This window comes from Adelges cooleyi, unplaced genomic scaffold (assembly GCF_023614345.1).
Source record: "Adelges cooleyi isolate 19-005CV unplaced genomic scaffold, UGA_ACOO_1.1 ACOO_flye_CR_arks_rails_tigmint_CR_PRNA_376, whole genome shotgun sequence".
Lineage (NCBI taxonomy): Eukaryota > Metazoa > Arthropoda > Insecta > Hemiptera > Adelgidae > Adelges > Adelges cooleyi.
Window position 1 is genome coordinate 7,385,294 of NW_026096053.1, and position 24,609 is coordinate 7,409,902.

General features: G+C 30.1%; 4 protein-coding genes across 13 annotated transcripts; 2 read left to right on the forward strand and 2 right to left on the reverse strand.

Moving 5' to 3' along the window:
* Positions 1-108: 108 nt before the first annotated feature.
* On the forward strand, positions 109-7,583 carry LOC126840532 (epsin-2). 8 transcript variants are annotated; one of them, XM_050576352.1, is made up of 12 exons: positions 109-437; positions 3,122-3,208; positions 3,453-3,662; positions 3,735-3,956; positions 4,044-4,073; positions 4,299-4,344; positions 4,429-4,591; positions 4,674-4,845; positions 4,917-5,022; positions 5,125-5,262; positions 5,344-5,535; positions 6,026-7,583. In XM_050576352.1, exons 2-12 carry the CDS (start codon positions 3,122-3,124, stop codon positions 6,160-6,162), a joined length of 1,503 nt encoding a protein of 500 aa, XP_050432309.1. In that variant the 5' UTR covers positions 109-437; the 3' UTR covers positions 6,163-7,583. The 8 variants fall into 8 exon arrangements, with proteins under 8 accessions (XP_050432309.1, XP_050432315.1, XP_050432306.1 ...); XM_050576358.1 differs by having other exon boundaries at positions 4,686-4,845; XM_050576349.1 differs by having other exon boundaries at positions 110-437; positions 4,917-5,037.
* Positions 7,584-9,517: 1,934 nt separating this feature from the next.
* Positions 9,518-14,307, forward strand: LOC126841154 (cysteine and histidine-rich protein 1 homolog). Of its 2 annotated transcripts, XM_050577475.1 has the most exons (6): positions 9,518-10,211; positions 11,785-12,023; positions 12,092-12,303; positions 12,374-12,534; positions 13,660-13,862; positions 13,940-14,307. In XM_050577475.1, the coding sequence occupies exons 1-6, from the start codon at positions 9,954-9,956 to the stop codon at positions 13,965-13,967; spliced, it is 1,101 nt and encodes a 366-aa protein (XP_050433432.1). In that variant the 5' UTR covers positions 9,518-9,953; the 3' UTR covers positions 13,968-14,307. The 2 variants fall into 2 exon arrangements, 1 of the variants encoding a protein (XP_050433432.1); XR_007686136.1 differs by lacking the exon at positions 13,940-14,307 and having other exon boundaries at positions 9,519-10,211; positions 12,374-12,992; positions 13,114-13,772.
* A 309-nt stretch (positions 14,308-14,616) lies between these two features.
* Positions 14,617-20,087, reverse strand: LOC126841153 (peroxisomal multifunctional enzyme type 2-like). 2 transcript variants are annotated; one of them, XM_050577473.1, is made up of 17 exons: positions 19,762-20,087; positions 19,563-19,674; positions 19,141-19,278; positions 18,918-19,070; positions 18,706-18,850; positions 18,509-18,636; positions 18,330-18,446; positions 18,130-18,260; positions 17,935-18,058; positions 17,697-17,860; positions 17,508-17,631; positions 17,146-17,318; positions 16,866-17,042; positions 16,052-16,169; positions 15,335-15,538; positions 15,029-15,129; positions 14,617-14,971 (listed from the first exon to the last, which is right to left on the reverse strand). In XM_050577473.1, the coding sequence occupies exons 2-17, from the start codon at positions 19,615-19,617 to the stop codon at positions 14,858-14,860; spliced, it is 2,166 nt and encodes a 721-aa protein (XP_050433430.1). In that variant the 5' UTR covers positions 19,618-19,674; positions 19,762-20,087; the 3' UTR covers positions 14,617-14,857. The 2 variants fall into 2 exon arrangements, with proteins under 2 accessions (XP_050433430.1, XP_050433431.1); XM_050577474.1 differs by lacking the exons at positions 16,052-16,169; positions 16,866-17,042; positions 17,146-17,318; ... (9 more) ...; positions 19,563-19,674; positions 19,762-20,087 and adding an exon at positions 15,662-15,965.
* A 701-nt stretch (positions 20,088-20,788) lies between these two features.
* On the reverse strand, positions 20,789-24,480 carry LOC126840166 (N-acylneuraminate cytidylyltransferase). Its single transcript, XM_050575723.1, has 6 exons — positions 23,660-24,480; positions 23,449-23,604; positions 22,980-23,104; positions 22,257-22,559; positions 22,041-22,179; positions 20,789-21,950 (listed from the first exon to the last, which is right to left on the reverse strand). The coding sequence occupies exons 2-6, from the start codon at positions 23,586-23,588 to the stop codon at positions 21,824-21,826; spliced, it is 834 nt and encodes a 277-aa protein (XP_050431680.1). The 5' UTR covers positions 23,589-23,604; positions 23,660-24,480; the 3' UTR covers positions 20,789-21,823.
* Between the last annotated feature and the right edge of the window lie 129 nt (positions 24,481-24,609).

Consider the following 24,609-nt stretch of genomic DNA (forward strand, 5'->3'; position numbering starts at 1 on the left):
GCAGAGTGAGCAGCTCATAATAGGTATAGAGTATTTGATTACTCTATGGAGCAGCTGTAGACTGTAGTTGATAAGTGAGACCGCACAATTTTTCACGTCTGTCGTAGCGCACAACCTGTTCAGCGAACGGATTGAACACTGGCAAGTGGCAACTCGGAAATCGGAATGTTCATCCGATTCTTCTATTTTCATTCATAACAACAATACGACGGGGAAAAAGAGGACGTTGCCTTGCTGTAATCGTACAATTTCGTTTTTTATCAAATTAAAATATACTAACACATAGAGTACGTGTTTGTTGTATGTGCACTTAACTAAAATTTACTGTGGCCCTACAAGTGATTCTGCCTCAATTATTCGTCTTTCGCGGTGGATTATGTCCTCGCCCATTTTGACTTTTTGAAAATTTACTCCGGAAATCAACAGTTGTCACCAAAGTAAGTGGACTTTACTACAATCATTCGGTTTTCACCTTAATTCGTCACTGGACATTTTACTACAACAACCTTTACATTTTTGCTGACTCACAACCTTATATTGGAGTTAAGTCATTTTCCAATAACTGAACATTTTGTTATCTATCAATGTATCGTTTGATTGTCATAAAAAATGTTTAAGACATTAAATTTATCTATGTCTAACATCTCCTAATTAGTTTTTTAAAATGTTAATTTTTACAATTCTTGCATAAGAACAATTTACATGAAATGAACAAATATAACAAAATTCTATTTTTATTAAGGTTGTTTTTCTGCAGATTGATACAACTGTAACTTACCAAAATGGTTTTACTTATTTTAATATTTCATATAAGCATTTTGTCTTCTTTAAGTGCCCTTAATATCAACCATAAAACAATAATCTATCATATCTATTTTGGCTATCTTATGTAAGTATAAAAAAGCATATTATTAAGTATTATTTACAATACAAGCTCTTCAGATAGTCTAATCAAAGCATAATATATTTAATTATGATATTGCATTTCACCTATAACATATGAATGCTTAAAAGATTAGCACTACTTTGAGTAGTAATTCTCTTTGTAATTAATGTGTCCTTGATGATGATGTACAACTTTTGTATCTTCTTATCTCTATTGTTACTATTACTGTTTTTTACAAACTAATGCTGCCTACTGCTAATATTTGTTTTTAAGTTATTATATTATATTTGATAGATATTTTAAAATTGATTTAATACCATTCAAATCCCTTACCTGAGCAGGTATTCCTAACTTAAATGGAATGTCATCATCTTACCTATTATTTTCTTAACTTACCATGTCATGGTTTAAGATATATACATAATTCCTTAAATATATATTATATTTTCTGTTTGATAAAATATTTAAATATGTAAAAAATGGATTGTTATCTGTAATTAAGTCTAATTTACTACTAATCTCTAGGTACACATTTTTAGAACTTTTATTTTTATAGTATGATAAACTGTAAACTGTATTTAATTTAACTAAGAATTATCTTTTTTGTGAACAAAAAAAAAATTACATTTAATAATTCTATATTTAGAAATATAATAAAAATATTGCGTATTAGCCAGTATTAAACAAAACAATTAAAACACAAAATGCATACAGATAATGAAAAATAATAATTACAATTAACACATTACTTTGTGTTGTCATTAATTATTAGGTTAACAATTTATGGTTGGTGGAAGCAGCTGATATCTATAGTCTAATGCTTAGTGGTCACTAAATATTATGTAAAGAAAATATTAATTAAATTCGCTAGTAATTGAAAAACGATTGAATGTTTATCACAATTAAACATAATACGGCAACAGGAAGCAGGGGCTAACTACGCCAATATAAACTAAAATTCCAATTAAATTAAAAATGTTTATGTATATGTGAAATAAGAAGCTCTTGTCAGAACTATTTCTTACATATGAAAAAAAATAATTAAAAAAGACGAATAAAGAAAAAGTTAAAACATTTTGGTTCAAATAGAATTGAGAAATGAACAGACAGCTAATCGGAAAAATTGAAGGAAATAAAAAATTACGGATAGATTTGTTTTGTTAATATATTTCTTACGTTTTTCATTAGAATTGTTGTTTATCTCTATATACAATCAGTGTGTATGATAAGTACTTAGACACGTGACTTTGGCATCACCACTCCATTACAATTTTTAGAACTACTTCAACTTTGTCTCCTTTTTCAAAAAACTTAAATAAAAATATAAAACACCAAATTAATTGTATTCACTTATGTATTTTTTTTTTAACTAGACATATTTTAATTTACAAAATATCTTAATTTTGCTTTTGAATATCATAAAATTCTACAAGAAAATGTATGAATTTTATTATTTTACTTGTAAATACCCAATTTTTAAACTAATATTTCTAAAATATATTAATATTCAAGTATACATACCTCTAATTTGTTACTATAGTCTGAATTTTACCAGGACCTTTTTTTATATCTTCTTGTTGTTTAGAAATTATAGTTTTAAAAAAGTAAATCATTTATAGTTTTATTAAACTAATATCGCAAAAAAATGTATTTTTTTTCATTTGCATAAACAGTAGTCTTCAATTATAAAAATATCACATGTCCATTAACTATTTATGTATGGTTTCAATAATCAATAAATTATATCATACCACATCTTTAAAAAAAAAAGTTTGCTAACATTTGTGAATTGAATACTTAATAAAATAGTTTTAATACAAACAAAATGTATATTTTAGCTAATAAGCATAGTCATTGGTTTGATAAAATATTACTTTAAATTACTTGTTATAAACTTATAGTATAAGAGGTGTTTATTTTAATTAAACCACTTTTTACAGTGTTGTTTTTTAAGTTTATCAGTACTTTGGTAATTTAGTATGTTCCTTTTTTCTTAACATTTATTGAATTCTATATTCTAACATAAGCATAGCAAGTATTTTTAAATCTTGTTTATATTATAAATATAATTAGTTTTTTTCTTGTATAATACAATCAATTAAATAACAGTTAACCAGTATTACTTAATATACAGACTATAGTATAGGTACTGTTACATACAACTTATGTTTCATTGGTTATAGAAAATGCAATTTGCTATTTTCGTATCATAGTTTTATTATATTTTTGTTTTAGATGAAAAAACGAGAAGAAATGCAAGTAAATGTTGCAGGCCTTAGAAGAAATATTAAGAACATTGCACATAATTATTCTGATGCTCAAGTAAGTAAAATTATTAAACTAAATTTTTGTTAATTTACTTAGTATACTTTCACAACATATATTATATTTATATCACTTTTCCTATCTTTTTATATTGACCTAGTTTTTAATTTGTTTTAAAATCTTATTAGTCACGCTTTATACACTATGCGCTTCAAACATGTTAAAATAAATTATATATACTATGTGTAGTATGAAATCATAATTTATACATAATATATAACAAGTCATAATTGTAATTTAGATAAAAGTACGAGAGGCAACCAGTAATGACCAATGGGGTCCAAGTAGTACCCTTATGTCTGAAATTGCCGATTTAACTTATAATGTAGTAGCGTTTTCGGAAATAATGGCAATTCTATGGAAACGGTTAAATGATCATGGACGAAATTGGCGACATGTCCATAAAGCACTTATTCTTTTAGAATACTTAATTAAAACTGGCAGCGAAAAAGTATTTAAAAAAAATTTAATAATAATCAGTTGAGTTATGCTAATAATTTTATGACATGCAATTTACAATTAGGTTGCCCAACAATGTAAGGAGAATCGTTTTGCTATTAAAACATTAGAAACTTTTCAACATATTGAGGATAACAAAGATAAAGGACAGAGAGTACGAGATACCGCAACGCAATTAGTGGCATTACTGGATGATGATGAACGGTTAAAGACTGAACGAGCTCGTGCAATAAAAGCCAAAGAGAGATCTGTACAAAAGATTTCTAGCTTTGGTAGTGATGGAAATGTAAGGATAAATTTTATTTAACATTTATAAATTAAATAATGGTGGTGGTTGTTTTTCTTTTTTTTGTACGCTATACAATTGGTGTAGACAACTCCTCAAAGTCCTAAATATCCATTGGTAAGTCAATAATAAAGAATAATATTATTTTCAGCATATTTGCATGAAGTACTATATTAACATAAACATTAACCTTATTAATCAAATCATTTAAAAAAAAAAACCTATACAATGCAATAATTATCTTAACCAGATACAGGGGGGTTCAAGATATTTTGACAACTTTACATATAATTTACTATTATAATGTTGTGTGTAATTTATAAATTATTAATTTTTTTTTAGTTCCGAGAATCGTATGGCTTATATGATACACGACCTCCTGTGAAAGGTATTTAGAACTTTTGTTTCGTATTAATAATTATTATTATTGTTATTAGTATTTTTTTTTTTCAAAATATATAATTTATTTAAGCTGAACTAGAAAGTGCACGACCCCAAACAGCTGGTGAAGAAGAATTACAACTGCAGTTGGCTTTAGCTATGTCTAGAGAAGAAGCTGAACAAGAAGAGCAAAAAAGAAGAAGTGATGAAGTACGATTAAAGCTGGCGTTGTCCCAAAGTGAAAACGAATTTAAGTAAGTTGAGTTTTAAATATTAAAAGAATTGAAAACTCTGAAACATTATGTTGAAATGAGTTTCTTTTTAAAACACTAACAGACAATATTTAAGTAGTGGTTCCGATTCTGGAGCTAATAGTAGCAACGGCCGAAGCAGTAACATGCTGGACTTATTGGGTATCGATTTAGATAATACGGAAAGTGATAAAAATGGTGTAGCTGCAGATCCATGGGGCATGCCAATTAAATCTCAACCTCAAGTCCAACCTCAGGTATATTTTTGTGATATTTTAACTAGAAATTCTACTTAAATAAGTTAATATTTTGTTGTTTCAAATTCCAGCCTTTGAATTGGTCAAATGGAGATTCTATAGCGACACGTGCAGCTGACCCTTGGTCACCAGTTACACATAAGCAACCCGTTTCTTCTACAGCTCACGTTTTACCTGGTGTATTGAGTGAAAGTAAACATTATTTACATGATATAAATTGATTAATAGTTACCAGTTTGTGAGTTAAATATGTATTAATTTTTAAATAAATTTATGAAGGTGCAGACCCTTGGCAGTCTACAGCAAGTGCAATTCCGCCGCCTGATCCTTGGGCTCCAACTACAGTTTCTCAGCCTATAACCAAGCCAAATCAAGAATTCGATGAATTCGCTCTTTTAGGAAATAGACCACAAACCAGTATGTATTCTTAAATATTTACCTCACATAGTAATTTGGGTTTATAAATGTGAATATATTTATATTTTAAAAATTCTATAGAACCTGCTACATCAGATCCATTTGACTTATCCCATTTAAACAACGAATTATTAGCTGCTCCGACATCAACTTTGACATCAGATAAAAAAACTCCTCATAGTTTTTTGGGAGAAAATTCAGCTTTGGTTAATTTGGATAACTTAGTTACAGCTCCTGTTAATCTTCCGCCCGTAACTCAAGTGCGACCAACTGGTACGTAAAATTATAAGTGTACTTATGAGATATTTAATAAAGCAGGTTCGGGACTTGAAGCATTAGATGCTTATATATGCTTTAAAATCTCATTATAAGCAATTTAAAAAAATGCATTTTAAGAAAAAGAGAGATAACAAAAACAATAGTAGCCCAATGAAATATCCGCTAATAGAATAGAAAGGCAAAATTATTTTTAATTTTAGTACCATCACACACACGCACACCTGACATTAGAAAAAAATATTACAAAACAAAAAACGCCTGTACTAGGCAAAATTCTAAAGAGCTAATTAAAATAACAAATAGCATTTGTTAGAAAGATAAGCAAATTAAAATTTAAGATTTGAAATTTTCATAGCATGATATAAGTTCTCATAGCACTCTGCTTGACTTTATGATATGTCAAAATATAAACAAATACTTTAAGTCTCAAACCCTGTTTATAAGTAATGTATTTATCTATTTGAGTATTTAATAATTATTTTAGGTATGGTGAATCCGTTTGGCTTGACACCACAACCTGCTTTTGTGGCACAACCAACCAACGCTACAGCCTTTAGTGGTGCAGCAACTTCCAATCTGCCACCGCCACTAGTACCATCCCCAAATCCATTTCTGTCGTAGCAAAGTTAAAACAAATTTATAAATTAACTGTCAAAAAATGATTATAACGAAGACATATTTTATTATTATGTAAATAAAATAATTAAACAGAAAAGAAAACTGCTTGGAAACAAAAATTGGGATTTAACAATACATAAAATATTTAATATTTATTTAAACATAACTGTTGTAATTTAGAATTGTAATTTTAGTTGTTTTACTTTGGTAATGATTTTATAGATATTACCTATGGCATTTGTAAAAATGAGTGATGGCTAGTGTAAATTTGAGTGGTAAATTATTTACAGATTTTTTTATTCACCTCAGTATAATATTTATATTTAAAACCTAATATATAATTTTAAAAATTAAATAAAATACTGTTAGATTAGATATTATTTATATTAATGATTGAACTTTTAAAAATTATATACTACTAGGAGTGCCTATTAAATGTGTTTCACTTAGCTCAATATGATTGGATAAAAACTCCAATACACACTTTAATATAGTGTAAACATTAGTTCTTAAACTTTATTGTAAACGTCCCAAATAATTTTAAAACATACCCAACTGAATTTGTTTTGTGTGTATTTTTTACACAAAAGAGTGAGAGCTTATAAAATATATTTTTTTAAATAATTTAAAAATCCACTTAGGTTTTATTAAAAAAAAAATTATGAATAACATTGCTTTTGGTGACTGCCTTTTATTATAGTGTATAATATTTGAACTTTGTGTTGGTGTAGATATCGACAGCTAGTTTTTATAACGATTGTTTTTTTTTTCAATAATTTTATTATACCCAATGTATTTATATATTTTCTTAATATAATATTTTATTTTGTTAATTCAATTTTTTTTTCATACAGCCGACAACTGAATAATTAATTTTGTATAACGAGTTATACCAGGGAATCAAATTCAAATTAATTTCTTGAGCACCAAACATGTTATGAATAGTATCCATTGACAATCGCTAACTAGGTCTCATAGTTACTCTTGTTTGTAACAAATGTATTTGTTTTTAATTTAATTTATTGGAAGTGTGTTTGTATAAAATATTCATTTTTGATGTGCTAAAATATTATTTATCTAAGGCCACAGTATTACAAAAAAAACACCGTGACAGCCCTTTCAACATCTCACTAATATTAACAATAACATTGTACACCTTGTATAGTTGTTGTATATCTTGTAACAACAAAACACGTATAAGGTTCATGGGACATTCGTAATGACCTCAAAAGATCAAATGTTATTGGTGTCAGTCGGGGATTGCTATCTAATACTTATCTACTGTTTACATTGTAAATACTTTGATGCTATGAACATTGTCAATATTCGATAAGGGATAACATTATTGGAACTAATGGATAATTAAATCGCACACATTTGGTAGGTATTTAATTATCCATTATAATATATGTTATTGGTTATAATTGTTTTTTTTTGCGTTTTGAAAACAAAAAAGGTTTATAAACCACAATTATTGATTTTACCAATATGAAGTCTGCACTTCAGACTGTTGAATTGTGCTATCAGTATAGATCGCTGTAGAGACTTTGTACATCTATAGCGCACTGCATACTTAGTTTCATTTTAATGCACTGCAAAAAATAATATACTCGAGTAACAATAATATTTGGTAAACTGTACTACGACGGGACACGGGTGGTCCATTAACCTACGAGTCTCGTGCATTGCTGTGCACAATTGGTATAGTAGTTTTATTTACTTAGTAAGTAAATAGATTGGATAGTAGTTTAAATTTGTCAATTATCAATATGATCGAATTATTAAGAATTAGTTGGAGCCTTTAGAACAGTTTGTTTTCAGAATAATAGTGCCGACCGTATGGGGTTGCACGTATGTCGTACATATTTTAATGGTCATGTATTATGAACGTAGCCTTATTGAAACACCTACCAGGCAAGTCCACGTTTCAACATTTCTAGCCTACAACGTGAAAGGAAGCCACTTTCGCTTAGGTCTGCAAATGCAAAAAAGAGAAAACAAACATGTTCGACCATGTGTATTGAAAACAAATAATATAAATCACATAGTTTAAAAAAAAAGTATATATTATGTTTTTTCCATATACAGGAAATTATTTAAAAAAATTATAATCTTTATTCTTAAATTATTAAATATGAGTGTATTAATTATTATGTTTTATACACCAACCTATAATGATTTATACATATATATATATATATATATATATATATATATATATATATGTCCCGACCCGGCGTTGCCCGTGTATTAGAATCACGAATTAAGATCTTAAATCGTGATTAGAATAGAAAGACAATCAGCTGATTGGATCACTGTATCCCTGTGGTATAAAAAACCATAGACGTATTGATACTATTGATAATCATAATTAATCGTTTTAATTAATTAAAAATTAAAAACATGTTCTGTCGAATCAAATTGTGAATCTAAACCTTTCTCGAATCAACTTAATCGCGCACACAAAATTTCATAAATATCTGTCCAGCCGTTTAGGAGTTTGCATACTTACACACGGATGTGTGTATTACAATGTATATATAAAGATATATATATATATATATAAATAGTTATAATATGTAGTTACAGAAGAATTAATTTTCTAAAAACCAACATTTATCGGGAAACGTTTTTGAATTTAACATTTCTGAAAAATTAGGTATCGACGATTAAGTGATTTTAAAATAGGAAAATTATATATGTGTTTATTGTAAACATTTTGCATTCATCCTTACTTCTTAGTTAAAAAGGGTCCTTTTATTGTTATTTTATGACAATGTTTTCTATTTAGCAAGTATATAAAAATATATTTACAGATGGTATATAAATAAATAGAATATATTAATTAAAAAAAAATTTTTATCTAGAAAAACCAAGAAAATCGCCTAGGAAAATGAACTACCAGATTGTCTCAGTTTCCAGTCAACTTATATAAAATTCATAATTCAATACCATATACATTTTTTTTTAGTTTTCTAAAAATATTGTACTTATTTATAAAAAAGTTTATTGAAAAATGTTTTTACGTTCAGAAGAGAATACAATAAAGCAAAAAACATTATTATTGACGATTTTGTGGTTGTAGGTTATTTTTAATTTCTTATAAATTCATTTTTGATAGTTTTTAAAAAACTGGTTCAACGGAAAACGGCTGTGGCTGTGCGGTAGGCTTTAACGAGCGCAACAACAGTATTCAGAAATACTGGATGACGGATGTCCCGTTTCCGGAGGGGGGCTTTGCACCGTGTAGTTTACACGTTAAGTGATCGTACACCTCCCACCGCCCTTATTTATGGTGTGTAATTATTGTGGAACGCAGTACGCACCGACACCGTCACCGACCGTCAACTAGCCTGCTGAGTGCTGATGCCACCGGGCACCGACTGCCGCTCATCGTCAATCAATAATCTATATAGGCGAGCCGCGAGTGGCGACCCCGCCCGCTGCCACTATGCACACGTCATCCGGCTGTCCTTGAGCTCGGCACAACTGAACAGCTGATTCGCCGCTCCACAGCAGTCGAATAACTGGACAAGCATTATTATTACGGCGCAGTTGTTTTGTACTTTGGTCTTAGGCGTGTTGGTGTCCGTACTCCGTACGCCTTAGTCGTCGTTTTGTAAACATTGCGTATGCACTGCTGCGCTTTGATTGTGTAATTTTTTGTTTATTGCATTTCGGCTTTACATCGTACGTGTCGTGTTGTCGTCAAATTACCAACAGTGAATATACAGTAGCCCGTTTTTGCCCAAATTCTAGTATTGAAACCCCAATTCCGGTCGGAAGCCTTTGAAATGTCCGACGGCGAAGGATCGGCGCAAACGGCCACTGTGGAAACGGGCCAAGTGGAACTGGAACAACAGCAGACCACGGTGATCACCACCAAGGAGGATGACGGTGAGCCAAATCCGAAAAAGCTGAAACTGTCCGGTGGCGGAACGGACGGCAGACAGCAGCAGCAGCAGACGGTGTCGGACAAGTTGGAACACAGGCTGGGAGGCATACTATGCTGTGCCGTGTGCTTGGATCTGCCCAGATCAGCCATTTATCAGGTGAGTGCGCTCGGCCAACTGGCGTGTCCCGACTTTCCTCGTCTATTTCCGTCATTGTTTTGGTTCGACCCGCTGGGCGCTCACATAAGACATTCACAGCTGACCGCAGATCAATGACATTATTGTGCGAAATTTCTTTACCCGTCATTCTTTCTCTCAGACCATTATTTACCTGTTCGTTTGTTTTCACTTAAATGGTCTTTTTTTATTTTGATGGAATCCCAAATAATTTAAATTGCGTTAATATACGACGTATACCCTTCCCCCCCCTATCCACGAGCTTGAGACCCTCATTGACTGACGACTGTGCAGCGAAATGACGCAGTATTCTTGTATACCCCTCAGTTGGCCAGCGGCCGAATAGTCTAAACGCAATGTTTAACGTATTGCTTGTTAACGATTTCGTGACAGGTTTTGCGTGTTTGGAAACAATAACACTACTCGATACAAGATGAATAAATAATAAACTACGAAACTTTTCTTTGGCCTATCATAACTCATAAGTATCTAAATATACTTGCTTTATTTTCGTACCTATCGGGAATTTTCGTTTCATTTCTGTTTTTGTATACGATTATGTCCGAGACATTTTATTTGACTATTTCGCATTGGTTTCTATTAATAACATTATATTTCTTTGCTCATCCTTTTCGTACGCAAACATAAAAAACTGACAAAATATTTAGAATTAACCAATAATTTTCATTTGGCTTGGGTTAAAATTTCCAACTAGAGGGCTTAGTATATAAAATTAGGTTACACAAATTTAAAAAAATGTTTGTATTTAAATGTATGTTACATTTTTAATTTCTTATTGGAAGTTAGTTATTAAATTATTTTATAAAATAGATTAAAAAGTTTTTAATTAAATTTTTTTTTTTGTATGATGCCTAACTTCCTTTTGATTTTTAGCCACAATTAGCAATGTTGACTATATTCTTATGTCGATAATGAATTTTTAAAATTCAATTTTTGTTCACGTTATCCCTCTTTTTAAATATTATATTTTTAAAATAGAAATTACTTTTTACAAGCACTCAAAATTTGAACATTTCCAATACAACCTATAACCTATAGACCTTAAAATCTTCAGTAAGTATGAGTATACTATAGGTTTCATTTTTTACCCCTGAATTATATTATTGGAATGTGTAAACAAATTTGCAACTTGATATAAACTAACATACCTATACATAATATATTTCAAAATATAATATGCTTTTTTTCATTTTTTTTATTTTGGCGTTAACAAATTAACTCAAAATTACAAATAAAAAAAAATTTGCTTTATATAATTGTTATTATTTAGATAAATAAAACTGTGTTTAGATACCCAACCAGTCATGGTCGTTTATTTTGCATATTGTAATAAATAACAAATTAAAAAAATTAAGTTTGTGTTAAAATTGTCATTATTCTTGTTATTATAATTTTTTTATTGGCGCTTATGACAAATCTTAAATCAAAATATAGGATATTGTGTCCCCACGCACTCTTTCTTTGTAAGTGTCAATATGTATGTTGTATTTGTGCTTATCACACTTGTAATAATATAATCATTGGTTGTTGACAGTGTACAAATGGTCATTTAATGTGTGCTGGTTGCTTTGCTCACTTATTAGCCGATGCACGATTACGCGATGAAATGGCAACATGTCCCAATTGTAGAGTTGATATTGCCAAAAATACAGCAACCCGTAATTTGGCTGTTGAAAAAGCAGTCAGTGAGCTACCTGCCGAATGTCAGTTCTGCGCTAAAGAATTCCCACGTAACTCTTTACAACATCACGAACAACAACTTTGCTCCGAGCGGTAAGACTTAAATTGAATGTATTAACAGCATTATATTTATATTTTTTTTAAACTCTTTTTACAATTAGCCCGGTAAAATGTGGCTACAGTAAAATAGGCTGTCCGTGGAGGGGCCCAAGTCACGAAGCTTCTGAACACGGAAAGGTTTGTCCACATCCATCGGCCACTGGCAAAGATGTTATGTCTGCCCTGGAAGCAATAGATCAAAAGTTTCAAGAAGAAAAACTCTTGTATGACACTATATTCGATTTAATGAGTTTCGAAAAGATCACATTTAATGGTAAAATTTAAATAAAATTACCAGCTGTTAATTTTTATCCATTTGTGACAATTGAACATTCAATTTTTAGATTTGCAGTTAAAACCTTACAGAACAGAAGAGTTTGTACACAAATTGTACTATGAAACTGCAAGATTTTCAGCATTCAACTTCCAGTGGGTTGTGAAAACTCGTATTAACAATATGCAAAGAGATCCAGCGCTTAGTGTTGATCGTCATATGTCTTACCAGGTAAATGATGCATGGTAACTGTAGAATCGAAAATGTGTATTATTCATAAATATTTACAAAATTGTGTTGCTGTATTTATTGTAATGTTTGTAATAACTGTAATTTTTTAATTTATTTATTTTGTAGTGAAAACTGGTAAGTTATATTAGTTTTAAGACCCGAAAAGAACACAAATACTATATAATTACATTTTACCCACTTATATAAACACAAATGCGTAAAACTCAACCACAAATATCCATGTGCGTGTCCGTCCTTTTTAGCGTTAGGTCACAACTCGACTTTGGATACCGCTCAACACCATATTATTATATAAAGGACTCTCGACTAATAACCGCTGTGAGAGCAATTGGGATAATCATATAACAGAAAGCCGATGGAACAAGATTTTTTCTAATATAATATTAAATGTACACCGATGCCAAGAGCGAACATCACAATACTTCTGCGACTTCATGGTATGGAAACTCAAATCAATCTATCGCTGAATCGGCACATGCACAACAAAATCATTTTGCCATCTATAAAATGTGTTTCTTTTTTTGTTTTTGCCCATTACTCTACGTTCGCCACATCTAGACACATAATACCATATTACTGCCGAAGAGATAACAACGGATGAAACATCATCAAATCACCCAATTTGGATTGAACCAATGGATTTTTTTGTATAAACATTTTTGTTTTTTTCCACGTTTCTAAAGTAAAAACTTTATGGATTCTTTTTATTATTCTTGCTAGGTTATGTTTTTATAATATTGTATATTACAAACTTTTTAAAAATCAATTCATGTAATAATAAATAATATTTATGGGTAAGCTTTGGTAAGTCATTGTTCGCTATGATATGCTTTTATTTTCATTTTTCTGTTGATCGGTAAGTCTTGCTATAACTTAAAAGCATTGATAATAATTTGGGTTGAGTTTTTGTTTTCAGGTGCGCTCGGACTAATATAATGTATAATATTTTATTATTAATACTTACAGGATTATTTTATAGGTCTTTACTCTATTATTTTACTATCTCAAAAATACTAATAGTAATTTTTTTGTTTTTTTTATTCATTCCTCTGTTTCCTTTGCACTTTGAATTGCGTCATCACTGTGCCCATGTCCAATCAACAGCTAATACTGAAAACAAAGACAGCTACACCCATGACCGTCCATTATCTAGTGGTTAAAGGACCGTTTGGAGATATGAAGGTGAACCCAAAAATTTATAAGTTTGAGTTCAACGAGAACGAAACGGAGACCCAATTTGTGACACTACCATTACCAGACTCAGCCGAATGCAATCGGTTGTTAGCTGCTAAAACCATAAACATCCGGTATGGATACATTTATTTTATATATTTTTTTCTTGAAATAATAGTAGTTAATATCTTCAAATATTTTTTTTTTTTAGGTTGATCATGTTTTTGGTATCAAAGTGATTGGGTGGAAATGTACAAATAAGTTATATTTAATAATGATTATCTATTGCTGTTTACACATTATATTTAGATTTATTATGTTTTTTTCATCATTATTTATTTAGTCATAGGAAATAGGAATTCTAGCTTTTTTTTTTCAACTTAACGATGCATATTAAGCTAATTTTTTTAAAAGTTCTAGAGTTTATTTTAATTTAAATAATTTATTTTTATTTTGTGTTATTGTTGACGTCATTCCCTTATTCCACTATGCCATGCAGCACGTTTATCTTCCTCATCGTATTGTATTTATTAAAATTTTATTGAATATAAATAAAACCAATATGATACTCTACTTTAATTTATGCCTTTTTTTATATCAATAAGAGTACTAAAGTATAGTTAACTAAGAAAATTAACAATAATAAAATTAGCGTTATGCAAATTGTTCTTTTATTGCCGCTTGAGTTTTAATTGTGATTAAATTAAAGAAGTTTCATGAATAGATAACTATGAGAAAAACCTTTACCACAATAAAATTACTTATAAAATATATACGCGTATTTCAGCAAATATGTTGCCATCTTCAGCGTTACCATTGTCTGCAGACAGAAATAATTATACTTGTACTCGGTCTAAAAGTATCTTAAAAAGTAATAAGACAAAAATATCAAATGATAAATATATAATAGTTTAATAAATAAATCCTCATGGAATGAAAAAAACGAACAAAATAAACTGTGTAATAGACAATTTCACATTTAAATAAAAACAAGTATAAACGTTTTTTCTAAATATTATTAACACATTAAAGTGATAAATTCCAATACCAAAATATTTAAACAGTACACCCTATCCTTTTATATAATTTGATCCCATTAATCACAATACATAATCTATAAACAATATCCTTATAATTTGGCATCAGTATTTAATGCTTTTAATTTTTGGGCTAACATAAGATTGCCTTTGATTTTTAATTTTCCTTTCATAAATGCCATTTGAGGATTTAACTTCCCTAGTGCCTGTAAAATATAAATCAGATAATTTATAATTCTAAAATATTTTTTTTTAATTATTACCAAATCGATCATATCTGTATCATCAATGGTCAATGTTGTATCTGCTTTAACTCCTTTTTCGGGTTCGCCTTTGTAAATTTTGCCCGTTTTTAAATCGGCAGCTAAATAAGATTTTATTTAATTAGAATTCAAATGTAAAAAATATATTTAAATGAACCCTTATTGGGCTATCATGCTGATGAATTTTTTACGGTCTATTATATAGAATTATTTTAGAGGGTTAATAGATTTTAACCTGATATGCCGCCGATGGATGACACTTGTCATTTTTTAAAAAAAATTAGCAACAATAGAAACCACACTTACTCCAAGATTTGACAACTTTTCCATTTTTCGTAATGTGGTACAAAAACACGCCATTAATCGTCTTGACCAAACTAGGATTGGAATCTATGCGTTCTTGCATTCCTTGGAATACCGCATCGCTAGGTAACTCTTCAACGGCGTCAGCGCACAACACCACATGAGGTTTGGCCGGCAGGTTAACTTCGTGCAATTCCATGTATGCGCCTAAAAATTAGAACTAACAGTAAACGCGATTGCCATAAGGCCAGACACACAATATAACAATTTTAGTTTTATCAATTAAATTTATGTACAACAATAAATTTATTTTATACATATATAATTCACCTTGTAAAAACAATATCGACAAACAAAACTACGCCAAATACAGTGAAAAATAATGTATATATAATAACAGAAAACATAAGATAAAGTTGTTGCAACATAATTATATTACTATCATACAGTGTAATTGAACATTATTGTTAAGAAACCTGTTGATTCTAGACTTTGAAACTCATTGTATGTAAATATTATTTGAAATGGGTCAACAGGGCATGTAGTTAAGTATCGACATAAATTACCAAGTGCTGAGTGACTGTAGACAATTCAACTACATGACTTTTTTTTTTAAGTCTCATGATAACAATATAATATTGTAGTCACTAATAACCTAGACCTAATAATTTATTATACTATTATCGTTAAACAATTTAAAATACATAAATCTCTACTAACCTGATAAGACTCTGGAGTTTGTTTCTTGAACAGTAGTGACAAAGTGAATGCGGTTCCCCTCCCTCCACATAGATGTTTGTAACGTTTGGCCAGGAAAAACAGGTTTACTGAATCTCACCTAGAGGTCACACAACAACAGTAAATACATTAATGAAAGCAGCTGTTAACCCTCACATTCAATTTCATGAATCATGGCTACAAATCATTTAAATATTTTTTAACAATGCAGTAATTGCTTTTAATAAGAAAATTACAACTAAGTGTCTAATAAGTAATAACATTTTAGAATATTTAATTTTTAATTAATATGCATTTTTTTATTTTCAATTATTCAATTATTAAAATAGCTAAGTTAAATTAGGCAAGCTGAATAAATAATTAACATACTACCCATAATAATAAATAGGCTCCATCATTTTTTTTTAAAATTATTATTACAATACACGGAAGACCATGGTATAGTCAAATTTACTAACTAAATATATTTTTAAAAAATAATATTAATAAACAGCCTATACCAGTAATGAAAAAAAAAAAAATTGTATTTCTATGAATTATGAAAATACGATATTGAGTTTTGTTTTGTGTACAATTATGAAAATGGGAAAATTGTATAAGATGGTATATTTAATTAAAAATAAGTATTGCCCAGATCTCATTAAAAAAAAATTACTTTTGAGTTTTGGTTGAAATTTGTATTTTAGAATTATGTGTTTGTTAGTAAAAGTTCCGTTGCAGCCTTCTTTATTCTGTTATACATTTTTTACTTAGGCCCATGACATGTAGGTATTGTACTAGTTTTGATAAAATTTACCTTGAGAGATTTAAATTTTTTTGGATCATTGTCTGCGTATTGCTTCAATATATGGCGTACTGACATGCCTAAAGTAGCAAGTCCGTGTAGTATTGGCGATTGATAACCAGCAACCGAGGCAAAAGATGGATCAATGTGCAAAGGATTGAGATCCCCAGATAATCTGTAAACAGCCGCCTTAAAAAATTTTAAAAAATACATGTAAATTATAATGACCATTTGTTGGAAACAGAAAATTGCAAAGATAAAAACTAAAAGGCGCAAAAAATATCCCATTTACTTGATTAACGGATGTCTTCTCGACAACAGTGGAATCTGGAGACCGTTTAGGTTCATCAAGCGGGGAAATTACTACATCTGAAGAACGTTTACCTCCGAATCCACCAGCCGATACTACAAATATACATATTTGAGTGGTTGCGATCAAATCATCATTTTCATCGTATGTTTTCCCTGAAAATTATTTCAACCAATATTTAATAACTGAAAAAAAATCACAAACATTTAAAACTACATCAGAATGTTTAACATTAAAAATTTTGAAATACATAAATAAATAAATAATATATAATGAGAAATTAAAATTACAAATTGTCTGTTGTGTGATTTTCGAAATAAAATAAATCATAAAAAAATGCATACCATCAACGACAATGACTGCGTTTTTTCCTTTATCCACAACATCTGAAACACTAATTTTGGATGTCAGTTTACCTTCAACAGGCATAGGTTTGTGCAATTCTAAATATTGTTCGCCGTGTAAAACCTAGTAACAACAATAATCAATAACTACCAATATGAGATTCAATACACAAATGTATCCATTGTTACTTGTGAGTAATCAAATTCTTTTCCCGGTATTGCACTTGAAATAAGAATACTACTCATTGTCGCCATTAAACTAGGTAAAATTGCATACGATGGTAACGCTGAGAAGCTATCGTGAGATTCATATAAATATTGTAAATCGCTTTCTTCTTTTACATTAGCTCCAACTGTAAAACAATAAAAAATATTCTACTTTATACTATAAAATTGTATTTGTTTTTAATTTAAATATATATCCTACCACCAATAGCATACATGATTGAATCTCTATTTGTGAAACTAAATACGCTATTTGATTCATTTTCGACTTGAGGTAGGCCAGATTTAATTTCATCCAATACATTTAATAGAGTCGATGATGCCTCCTGAATAAAATTATCAATTGCCATTATCCAATTAATTTATACCAATCTCAAGTAATCTTAAAATATCTTACTTCAATAGAGTTTAGTCTAGTAGCTTGAGACATATCAGTAAGTTCACGCCAAACATCACGCACATTTTCAGGAGAGACTGAATCCGTAATCCTATGTCTAAGCAGAGCACCTTTGCCTCTAACCAAATAGCCTGTAATTTAATAAGTGTTATAAAACCATTTTGCATCAAAGCTAAAACCCTATCAAAATGGTACATTACATTTTGTAGCCCATCCGGCAGCCGATTCTATAATAGAACCATTTTCTTCGCAACTCTCGTGACAAAGCCATACAACTACTGGTGCAATAAGTTCGGGTTTCAACTCTGCAAAAAAATCTGCACCAGAAAGGAGAAAAATAAATAAATTTTTTAATATTATATAAAATATACAATTTTACCAGGGGGTAAAATATCTTCGGTGAGTCGAGAAGCTGCTGTCGGCACAATAACATTACAATTGATATTGTTCTTTCGACCTTCAATTGATATTGTATTACAAAGGCCTACTAAACCAAGTTTTGCTGCACTATTTAAAAAATGTACAGATATCTTTTTAATAATTTTCTATAAGTATCATATTAACCAAAGTTCTTACGAGTAATTTGCCTGTCCAAAGTTTCCGTAAAGGCCAGAATTTGAACTTGTAACAATAACACGGCCATAATTTTGTTTACGAAAATGAGGCCATGCGGCTTGTGTAACTTTAAATGCTCCTTTCAAATGAACGTCATGAACCAAATCTATTAAAAATTAAAAATGTATTTAGTGATTTGTTCAACGTTGACATACTAATAGCAGTTATATTACTCCAGTCAGATTCGCTTATCCGAGCAAATGATTTATCTCTAAGTATACCAGCATTGTTCACAACCACATCAACACGTCCAAAATTATCAAGAGCAGTCTGTACTAATTTTTCACCCTCAATTACAGAGTGGTAATCTGGTACCGCTTTACCGCCTGATTACAAAATGACATTTTAAAAAAAGTGAAATTATAAAAAAGGTCATTTTTTATTTAAATAATTTACCTTTGGCTCGTATTTCAGAAACAACGGTATCTGCTGCTTTGCTGCTACTTCCATCTCCGGATCGGCTACCTCCAAGATCATTGACAACAACTGAAGCTCCCCGTTCAGCAAACAATAACGCGTAAGCTCTGCCCAAACCTAAATACATAATAATATTAAATGTTCAATGGTGAATAATAATGTTTGTTTTTTTATGAATTTATCATAATTGTATTTATATTTTACTTATTGATTACATTATTATACAATAGATAGATTAGCATTTAAAAAAAAATGTATTTACAAATTCAAACTATAATACAGATATTCGTTTTAACAACTTAGAGAGACAAAACAAGTGCATGACTTATTGTATTTAAACAAGTATTTGAACATTTTCTCCCTGGTCATCTTTTTTCCAAGACGATATTCGATATACATACCTGCACCAGCTCCAGTTACAATAACAACTCGTCCATCAAATCTTAAATTATCCATATTATTTTTTTTATTTAAGTTTTTGTCAAAAATTACTTTTCATACTCTACTTATAGTCTGTAAAAAAAACACAAACGAAAAGTTTCTAGTAATTTAACTTAATTATCGCGTACAATTAAATAACATATAATAATTTATGCTTACACTTAAATCGTCTTAAGAATATTTAAATATTATTCATGAGTATATTACGTTGGAAATAATGTATCGTATTTAATATGTCGGGTAGGTAGTAGACACACAAAAATTAATTTAAAATCACAAAAATAATTTGCGTTTTATGTCTGAAAATTTACATAACAGAATTATTGACCGATGATAGTCGATAGACACATAGAAAGCCGTGTACTAATGAATTATACACGTCTAATTGCCCCTTCTCAACTGCATTTAAAAACTTTAAACTAATAATTATTAATTATCAATAGTCAACACTAGCTATAACCATTTACCACAAAATATATTACAGTGTCTTAGTTCGAGCAGACGTGAGTCGTGACGTGTTGTCACTCTGTTATCAGCTCTAATCTGTTGACAATAATTATTGTAACAGCTTCAATGTAAAGTGTACCTACCGACTGGCTATTTTATAATTTACATGTGCTATTTTTAGTTTCTTTAGTCATGGGATCTAACATTCTCGTATTATAAATTATAATGACTAATGTCGAATGTGTAAGCAGCTTTTCTTCCGCTTCAGTTACCATGATATAACGAGTTGGGGGTAGATCTTCCAAAAAATGATAACGTGTGATATAATGTACGAATTACTTTTACGATTGACTAGGTATTACAAAAAAAGATCAGAGATTTCGGTAGACCCCAGGCACAGTGCCTATGCGCTAATACGGTCCTGATAGGAGTGCTCCTAAGTTCCCACTGCGTTTTACCTCTTGGCTCTTACCTATTTATAATGATTTTAAATTTCTATAATACATTTTTAAAATAGTAAAACCTTAACAATATATTATTTCGTGGATTTCTGTGATTTATGAGTTTTTTCAAAATATTTCCTTAAAAATATACGAGGACTTCATGCGCCATTTTTCCAAAGAAGTACTTTTATCAAAAAAAAATTTAAAAAAAAACAAATCAACAAACAAACAAAATTATTATAAATATATTAAATAAAATATATAATTAGATTTTTCTTAAATGATGGTTCTATTTAAGCTGAATTTATAAACATTTTCTCCATAACGTTTTCAATCTATTTTTATGGGAAGCTGGCATACAAATTAGATCATATACATCAACTATATAATAAATAACATCAAAATGATAAAACATTTCACTTTAGATATATTTTATTATGAATTTGTTTCCCTTTAAATAGTAGTAGGCTAGTTTTGTTTTTGAGAAGGAGGGGTACAACCCACGGACCGCTCCCTTAGCTACGCTTGGTCATAATTGAGAACTGAGTATGTAGTTACGTGACGTAACTACATATCGACGCCCCGTACGAAAAGTAGCACCGTTCGTGAGTTCTTACAAAGACTAGCACCGTTCGTGCTATTCTTCCCATCGTTGCTAACAGTGCTAGTTTTCGTAAGAAATTCGTGAACGGTGCTACTTTTCGTAAGGTCATCGCCAACGGTGCGAGTTTTCGTAAGAAGCCTCGAACGGTGTTAGTTTTCGCTAGAACTAGAACGGTGCTACTTTTCATACGACGCGTCTAATTATAGTTTTTATGATGTAATACATATTATGTATATACTTCCAAGCTGATAAAATATGATAATTACTATTGAATTATATAATAAAGGTTAAGTAAGCTAAATTATTAACATGGTGAGTAAAATTAAAATATATAATGTATTTACGAGGATTTTTTGATTCAATGATTAAACTAACAAGTAGACTTAACTACACTTACATTTTACTGGCTGTATAATAGTAATATTCATGTATAGATGGGTATCAACTTTAATCCAACTTTACCAACTTTATTTACCAATAAAAATATTAAATGTAAAGTAATACTATAACTAGTCTATAATTTATATGTGAAGACATGGGTTTTATAATATAAAAGTCATAACATTTTGTACAATCGATATAGGTACAATAATTATAGTTTATAAACGTTCAAAGTAGGTAGGCATTAAAATAGAAATAGGCATTAAATATTTTTTGTATTTTAACTAATCGAAAAACGCCTATGCCTTATTTAATTTGAAATTTACTTAATGTGACAAAACACACGTTATAACTTATTTTCAGTAATATTTTTCGGAGAATCGTGCAACGAGGCTAAAAGTCGAGCAGCCTTTAAGTCGAATTCCGTATCAATTTCCAGACTCCTATTTACAGGTATCACAACCACTCCTAGTCTGAAGAAACAAAAAACGATTTTCATTTACTCAATAAACCTAAAAAAAAAAAACTGTATAGTTGGGCGTTATTCGAATTTGTTGACTTACTTTCCGCCTTGTAGCTTGTCGTTGACAACGAGCTTCCTGTGAGCAAAATAAAACATTCCGTTTTCCACGTATTCGCCTCCCCAGTCTTGTCTCCTTGGTCGTTTGGAAACGTCGAAATTCAATGGATGTAAATGACCGCCTAAAAAAACAAAATCCCATGTATTTATATACTGTTCCCACTTCCCACTTTTTAGACGCCGCCCGTGCGTGACTTACTGGAATCCAGAGTCCATCTTAGTTTGTGGCTTCGCGTTACCGAAAATACAGAATCAAATTTTTGTTGCACCGTCATCCTGTAAGCCTTTCCCAGGTAGTCGACGGTCAAAAAAGGCGATGTACATTGAATGACAGCGAAAATGTCAACCTTTTGGTGATACATGCTGAACTCTTTGAGGGCGCTCAAGGAGGTCGCCGTGTCCGAAGCCGTTTGATCGCTACGGCGGAACACTTTAGCACCGCCTAACTCGGCTTCGGCGGCGATTTCATCATCATCCGTTGACACCCATACGTCCTGAAATACTGTACGAAGAATAACAACGATTATGCAGGTGAGTAAACAGTATCAGTAGTGCAACCAAGGTGGGAAGGAAGTATTTTTTGGATGTCTAAACACATCCCAAAAGCTACGTTTATATAAAATCAGTGACGCAAATAAGTTTGCGTCACTGATTTTAGGGAGTGTTAACTCCCTAAGTCTTCAAAATTGCCCAACATGATTTTTGAAATAAAATGTTTGGGTTGAAATTATAGTAAAGCTCAAGCTAACATTATTTCAAAAAAATAGTATAGACAAGTAGTATGGACGGAGGGACTTTTTTCGTGAAACTTTAATTTTACACATTTTAACATATAGCTGTTTTAACGGCATTTTAAAAATAATACTGTAGAAAACATTCTCGAAACATAGGCGCCTATGTTCAAAAAATATGTCAAATTTACATCCAAAGTCGTTAATTGTATTCAGTGTTCTCCGCAAAAGAGTGGTATTTTGAATCTCGGCCAAATTCTTTCTCGGTACGGCTTTGCTGCCGCCACGAGCCAACACCAAAGCAGCCACGTGAGGCCTACAAAATATAAGAATAAAAATTATTATTTGAACTCAAACACATCAAATGGCAAATGCAGTATGGTTTTCAAACGACGAGGCAAGTCGGACACATCCTTTTATTAGGTCGACACATGTGTGGCGGTTAAATTGGAGTAAATTTAGGTATCCGGTATATAAGTGTGCTCAATCATGTACATTGTATAGAAATACAATTGAATTAGATATTAAGCAAAAATTATTTTGTAATTATAAATTATAATGAACGCGCTAATAAATGTCTCTGGCGATATGTCGAGGATAAAAATAAGCCATCGATTATAATAATATTATGCGATTGTTTATGTAAATAGTGTAACGTACTTATAGTTGATCAATTGGTTTTGTTCGGTTGTGATGCGATTCCAAAGCACGCCAATGGGAATTGTAAACAAAATAACACTAGCAAACAACAATATCGAGTGTGTTAAAATTGTCGTACCATGGCGATTTCCGTAGGTCATGCTTAGGGAATTGAAACTATTAAAAAATGAGATTAATATACGTATAACGAACTACATCAAAAACGATTTACCAAAAAATCCACACCGGTAGTTTTTAATGGTCACACATTCATGCTCTGTAGTTATATGAGTACAAGGTAGTAGATAAAAGTATTGATCCATAGGTGGCTTTCAAGTTGGTTGTCGTGGCGACACACCTAGGGAGAGAGATGTAAGGGAAGGCAAAGCTCAAAAAGACCGCGAAAACCATGAATTTTTTTTTATTGTTACTTTTGTTTATTCATTATAATAAAATTGGTGTTTACAACATTATTTGCTTGTAGGTACAAAAACAATACATATATAAATAAATATTATTAAATTTAATCTATACAGCATGGTAAGGTTATCATGCCATGTTACCATCACCTCATACATTTTCAAATGTTAACTTTTACATAAATATGTCATAGTTTATTTTTGTAAATAAAATTTGTTAAAAATATTAAATAACTTTTTTATTTTTAGAGACCAGAAAGAATAACCTTAGGCACTATTACATTTTGGCGACGACAATACAAAAGATACAATTGACCCACGAAAATGGAAAAACCGTATAAAAATTGTGAACATCCAACATTTTTTTTACGTATCAAAAACTAACTTTGTATATTTAATAACACCAAAATAAAGAATTACGAATTACTTTAATAGTACTTTGGTAAGTTAACCACAAAGTGGATATTGAAAGTCAAGTATACAAAATCAACAGAGTACTCAACATTTATAAAGCTGTTCTATTATTAAAAAAATACTAATTTCATTTAAACAACTAATATTTGTAAAATGTAAAATTATAATAATAAATAATTGACTAAATTATGTACAAAAAAAAAAAATACATATTTCCAATAAATGAAAAAATTTAGTTCACAAGAGATCTTCATTTAACATTATAATTTACATATTGTCTTAAATAGTCAAGGACAAATTAATATTAATAATTTTTTAATACTGTATTACCAAATAATGTTCAACACAA